At 36.4% G+C, this 6,918-nt stretch overlaps 1 protein-coding gene across 2 annotated transcripts in view; it reads left to right on the forward strand.

The window, feature by feature from the left end:
- TXNRD2 (thioredoxin reductase 2) overlaps positions 1–6,508 on the forward strand; it is a 33,205-nt gene extending 26,697 nt beyond the window's left edge. For both annotated transcript variants that reach the window (XM_015643641.1, XM_015643640.2), the window contains exons 16-17: positions 1,006–1,103; positions 3,362–6,508. In XM_015643641.1, coding sequence (XP_015499127.1) covers positions 1,006–1,103; positions 3,362–3,485 — 222 coding nt within the window. In that variant the 3' untranslated portion in view covers positions 3,486–6,508. The remainder of the gene's footprint in view (positions 1–1,005; positions 1,104–3,361) is intronic.
- The last annotated feature ends 410 nt before the right edge of the window (positions 6,509–6,918 follow it).

Consider the following 6,918-nt stretch of genomic DNA (forward strand, 5'->3'; position numbering starts at 1 on the left):
TATATTCCCTTTGAATTATGCCAATTAGAGTAAATATTTAAGGGTGAAGTAGCAACAGCATAATAGCTGTTGAATGAAATTTAATATAGTCCTTACTAAACTCTCAAAGCATATAAACATTTAACTTGAGTCTTTCCAACTCTATTGCAAGAATTTTTCCTTTAAAATACCTTTGTTTAAAGTCCCACATCAGGATTGCTCCTGTTTCTGGCATTCCTGATGAAAGAATTTAAGCTTTTACTGAATAGCAAACCTAGTAGATTAGTGATAATTTAATGCTTGATGGGAGGATGCAGGGAGAGACTGACTTTCTTTTCATAATTATAAAGATGGTGTCCTTACAGGAACTAAAACGTTTTCATTAACTTCTCTAATAAAAGTTAAGTGTGCAATGACTCAGGCTGTCCTAGATACTTATTAACCTTCATCTTTGGCTGCTTCTGAGACTCATCTCCTTTTTAGGTTTTGTGTCCTATGTGGTAAATGTATCTCACCAAACATGCTGCTGTGTTTACTGACTGGGTCACAAAGGCACAAAACATCCTGAAACTGCTAGTGGTCATCTGTGAAAATACAGCTGATAATGGTAGTGGTCATCTGTGAAAATACAGCTGATGAAAACAACACAGGCTTGGAGAGGTGCTGAGGTGGCCACTCAGTGGAAAAGAGCACTGGTCTGGTGACCAGACCACAGAAAGTACTTTGAGGATTTCATACAAATGGCAAACAACAAAGTATTCAACACCAGAAATTATTATTGTCAGTGGCTCCCTCAAGTCTGAAAGGAATACACTAATAAAGCTTCAATTCAGGAAAGTGCTTAAGGACAATAAGAGTAAGACCTATTGAAGTCAGTAAGACTTAAGCAAGTGCATAAGTTTTTGGCACACTGGAAATAAACAGCAGAACTAGGATCTTGGGGCACTCCAGTTTCATTTAATTCATCTTCATGCCTTATCTTTAAGTGTTCTAAGGAAAGATCTTTTTGTGATGTATTGTTTTCAGATGGTGTGCTTACGAGAGAGGGAGCAACGAATACTTGGCCTTCATTTCATTGGACCAAATGCAGGCGAAGTTATTCAAGGATTTGCTCTTGGAATCAAGTAAGTACAAAAGAATGTCTCTAGCTTCTAAAGCCTGCTTCTTAAGTTATTGTAAGATTATAAAAGATAGCTGCCTAGTTCTGGCAACACTATAAAGAATGCATGCTTTTTGTTACTTTTATGGAGTATTGCACATATTTTCACTAAAAATACTGCAGTTCTTCATTAAGATGTACTGGATTTAGTTACTGTAATACTGGATATAGTTAGGGAACAACTGAGGAAAATATATTGTTAATTTGATACAGTTAAAGCAAAGAACAGAATTAAGCATTAACTTAACTAACTTAATTTTTTCAGTGTAGCTTCTTTTGCATTCTGTGCACAGTATAGGAAATCACCATACAGTTTTGCAAGTTACTTCTTTAAAAATATATTTGTGCTTTATTAACACCTGCCAAGCATTTCCTTTGCTAATCTCATCTTTAAATTTTCACAACCATGGCTTCTTGAAAGTTCAGCAAGTTTTGCATGAATTCTTATATAGCTGGGGTATAAGCTAAATATAGTATAGTAAAAAAGGAACTTCTATAAGATGATGGGAGAGGGAAGATACATTTTTTTTAAGCAGTGTGGTAATTGTAATAAAAAACTTGTCCTTTTTGATCTGATCTTGTTTAAGATTTTGCTCAAATATTAATATAGAAGTCCTCCATTTGAAGGAGTAAGGAGTGATTCTCGGTCCTCTGGTTAAATGGAAAATTCTTGATATGCTTTTTTGTGCACTACAATTATTTCTCATTTGTTTTTTCCTTTCCCCTTCTTATTGCTGACTCACATCTTCAGAAATGTTGATTCCTATATTTAGGAATTACAAAAAATTACAAAATTACAAATTACAAAATTTTAATTTTTAACTCCCTCTTCAAAGAAAGTAGTCTGGGACATCATAAATCATCTCCAGTTGTGGTGTCAGTTCATTTTCCTAAATTTGATCACCATTGTACTGCACTTTTAGTCCTGCAGTTGTGAGTGACTATTATAAATGAAAAGCAGAAAGGATTAAGAAGGCAGGACCACAAGTATCATGTGAAGAATATCTTGGAAATCACTGATTGCAGTGTACCCTCAGTACACATTTTCAACATGTGTTTGTAGTCCATTAATTGCCAGTGGTATAGATTCTAGAACTACATTTTTTAGGATGTCATTGTTTTGAAGTTTTATCCAAAATAACCATTGAAAAGGAAGCACATGAAACTGGAGTGCTTTTCTGCCTTGCTTGAGGGAAATGAAAACTTTAGCCACAGTAAGAGGTTTTCAGCAGGTCAGATTCCTGTATTGGTTTCTATTGCATTTCACAAATCCAGAGCTTTCAATGTGGAACCCCCACTGTAAAAGCTGCTCTTCTCTTTTGTCAAATATTAGGTCTTGTTTCAGCCTCTCTGAAGGATGAGTTTTCATCTTCCCTCCCCACCCAGCACTCCAGTAACATCTGTGGTCAGCAAAGATCTTTTGCTTGTCAGTGCTTTTTTGGATGTAAGTGGAGACACCAGAAGGCATCTATGGCTTCCTTCCCTGTATTTTGTAGAGAGAGATAACATTATTCCATAGAGAGCTTGAAACAATCCTTAAATTTAGGGCCATTTCAGCTATTTTACAGCATGGCCTGCCAGGAATAGCAGTTCAAAAGAAAGTCATCAAATCTTAAGAATGTTACTGGACAAGTAAGGGAATTAAGCAAGTGGGATTGTAGCATAGGGGGTTTTTGGTGGGTTTAGTTTGCTTGGGTTTTGTTGTTTTTTCAAATAAGAGACCTTTTTTATGTCGCTTATAACACTGTTTAGTGCAAGCACCAGAGACTTTAAGTTCATGGAAGAATATCATGGTATTATTTCCTTCAGCAGATTCTTTCCAACAGTTCTAATTAAGATTTTCTTCCTCCATGTGTATGTGTGCATTTTTTCCATCTGGAGTTAGTGAAACACACATGTATGTACAAGAAAAGCTGAAGGTTGCAGTTTTGTCACATGTTTTTGCCACAGGCTCAATTGTGACTTAGGGTAAATTGCTTAATTCTCTCTGTCTCAGCTCTTAATACAATTCTTTCCTACCTCAGTGTTGGGAAGCTGGGCGTCTACGTGTTGTGTAAGTGCCTGAGAAATAATAGACAGCATTGTTTGAAGAACAAATGCAACTCCTCTACCTGATCAAATGGACAAGAGCATAATTACTTTGATGTTTCAGTACCTTCTAGCTGCTTCAGGTGTATAGCATGACTTTGTGGGTCATTTTTTGTTACTGCTGTTTTTTGGTAGATGTGGTGCTACGTATCCTCAGATGATGAAGACGGTTGGCATTCACCCCACCTGTGCTGAAGAAGTTACCAAGTTGCGCATTACAAAGCGTTCTGGCCTGGATGCAACAGTCACAGGCTGCTGAGGTTAAATACCATCCCTGGAAAGAAGGAAAAAAAGCACAAAACATATTTGTAAAGAAAAGGGGCACTTGAAGTTGAAACAGCTTTAATGGTTCAGGTTACAGGAATCTTTCTTGTTCTCCTTGTAGAGAGCTTTTTCTCACAGCCAGAAGTTTTCTTTACACCATCACAGTTCTAAAACCAATGTAGTCCTGCTGCAACAAATATATATTTCTAAGTGCCTAGAGCTCTTCTGTTGCAAGGAGCTAGGGAATGATCACAGTATTTTATATGTAAATATAACTAAAGCCCATGACATCTGAAACCATCTACAAATGAAGCAGTTGTCATTTGGTTTTTTTCTGCTGGCACGACTGACTGCCAGCAGAAGAGTCGCAGATGCTGGGAATCAGACAGGGCATCCCTTAGAAGTTTGGTGGGATGCTTTGCCCTGCATGCTTGGATTGCTCATTACTGATCCTAATATTGAACACTGAGACTCTGCATTCACTAGTGGAAACAAATTCCTGGAGTGGGCAACAAAGGGTAAGAAGTCATCTTTGAATTTTTTCCTTTAAATGTAATATGTAAAGGAATTTAATAGAAAATCACCTGAAGCTGTACTGCTGCTGGAAGAATCATAATGGATTAATCAGTAGCAGCCTGGTCACAGTGTTATGGTGAGGACTGAGAATGAATGATCTCAGAGGTGCTAAAGGACGAGTTGGATTTTATGGTGGCGCCTCTGCCTACTCCTGAAATTTTTACTTCAGCTCAGTCCAAACTAAATTGACACATCTCACAAATTACTGCTTGAACAGAGTATATTAAGCTGACGAGTAAAACCTGTAATAATCCACCTTATGCCGCATTTTCTGTTTTATAGAATGCAGAAATATGGCTGACACTGAAATATTTTCTTGGCTTGTTTTTAAGGCTTTCTTACTGAGGAGCTAGAGACTATATCTGAAGTGACTTATGTCTGGCTTTAATAAAACACGTTACTGAAGGGAACTACATTAAACAGTGATCCAGAAAAGAAATGATCCTGCCCTGAGCTAAGATATGAAATAATCATCTGCAAGCTTTTCTTTTTCTTTTTTATTTTTTCTTTTTTTTCCCTCATCTACTGGCCCGAGTAAGAAAGCACTACCCTGTTGCAAATTCCTGCAGATTTTCATGCTCTCCAGAAGGGGGAGGTGCTGGCTCATCTGTGACTGGGGAAGAAAAAATTTGAGTGAAGCTTCTTGTGCAGAACCTTGCTAAGAGGTAGCCTGACAAAGGCAAACACAAACCAAACTGCACTGAATTTCAGTCCCATTCACAGTTGCAGTATTTTGATGAGCACAGTCACAGTTTCTTGCACCCTTTACAGCAGAATAGAGCACATTGGAAGAGACCAGCTTCAGGTGAAACAAAATGTATCCTTTTAGCAGTTAATTGATATCAGTGTTTTATGTGTGGAATTTGTTATTTTCATTCCAGATTTGTTTCAGTTTTGAAGAATAGTCTCATGATCATATATATATCTGCTATTTTGATTTTTTCAATTTTTTTTGATTGGTATTTCACTGCTGCCTCAACACAGACAAATGGTTGGCTTATATCAAGTGTGAAATAAGTTTTACCATGAGAATTATACCTGTCTGAGAAACTATTAGACAAAAGGGATCAAACCTTCCTTTTAAAATAGGATTTAACAGCATTTATCACACTCTAATTGATATGAGAATATTAAATTTTCAAATTTTTTTTTTTAACTTTAACAACAAAAGAAATCCTAAATGTTTTGTCTACAAATTTTCCCGATTTTTTTTTTTTGGTCCATGTTTCTGGTCCATAAAATAGGAAGAACTGATACAGTTGGACTACAAGTGGCATTCCCTATCAGATCTGCTGATGCTATTTTTCATCTGGGAAGTCATCCATAAGTTTGTAGTTGACAAGAAACATTTGGATTGGAAGTGTTGTTGAAACAATGCCTGAATTTTGCAGCTACCTTTAGAAGAAATGATGAAAACTTTATATAAGAAGGTGCATACCTGAACATTCAGAAGTTTCTGTTTCCTTTAATAAAGGGCCTTATGAGTTTGATGCAGCTGAAATCCTTGCTAAACTTTCCTCAGCTGTTTACAAAAAAAAAGAGTTCAGAGTAAATTAGGGTTTCTTAAAATGTTTTACTTAAAATTTCAAAATATGGAGATACAGCCTAATAGAGATTTTGCTGTGAGAAACAGCTCACCTCTGACAAAACTCTCCATTTATACATGTGAGATTTTCTTTCTAGTGATTACCTATTATACTTCCTTTTATTTCCCAAAAATTAAAGCATTGGTGTTTAACAATGTAAAATCTGCTTTTCATCTCTGCCCTACCAGTGCATCCAGCAGATGGAATTTTCTGTCCCTGCAGACAAATCAATGGAAAGATGAGTTAATTTCATTCATCACAAAGTTCAAATTAGTTATTTGGGACAGCATATAGAGAGATCTCAAGGAAATGTGTTCTCAGTGTATATAGAGTGTGAAACAAAGGCATGTCATGGTTTTCAGAAGAAGCAGAACTGTCTTGGTTTTAGAATTGCTGAGTGGCCAGCATGAAATTGTTCCTGTCTCTTCAACAGCAGCCTGGTTCTGTTCCTCGTTTAGTGGAAAATGCTGTTGCCCCCTGAAGTAAAACTAAACATACAATCCCACCTACATAATAATGTCAGAATCAACAGCAAGACAGAATAATGACAAATATTGTGATTGTGCTTATTTTTCTGAAGGATTCACCCAGGGATGGTGCTTAAGAATTGCTTTTAAGAGCCTGACTAATGTAAATTGAAACAATTGATGTACATCGCAACTTACTGATTGCATGTGAAAATGTGCAAAAAAAAATGTAGTCAGGCTTCTTAGGATGCCAGCTGATGAGGATTTGTTTGTCAAACCACACCACGGTGCAAACAAGTCTGAGCTTTGCTGGGTCCCTCATACGTGTGATCCAATATTTATTGTGTTGTGAATTAATTAATGAATAAAGAATATTTTTTTCTAGTAAATGTGTGATTGCACTTGCTTAATTTTGTAGATATGATTTCTGCTTACAGTAGATATATTTTTTGATCTTAATGCTGTCTCTCTTGGTTGAAGTATGCATTAAGGAAACAAAATAGACAGACTCAGACCTTTTATTAAGGAAATGTTGATACCTCTCTGTATCTGTGTGTAACCTGAATAACCATTGAGATTCTTCCAGACTGGATGGCCTCTTACTTTAAATTTAAATTAAGAGAACCTGTAGACTTGGTAAGTATTGTCTTGTTTACTTCAGCTAACAAGGTCTAACAGGTATTTTCACTGTCCCTGCTTCTTGAAGTCTTGTCAAGAGTAAACACCCTTAGTGCAGTCAGAGTATTATACAGGGCTACAGTATTCTACATGAGCTGTTCATTTTTGGGTTTAAACTAGA

Source organism: Parus major, chromosome 15 (genome assembly GCF_001522545.3).
Source record: "Parus major isolate Abel chromosome 15, Parus_major1.1, whole genome shotgun sequence".
Taxonomy (NCBI): domain Eukaryota; kingdom Metazoa; phylum Chordata; class Aves; order Passeriformes; family Paridae; genus Parus; species Parus major.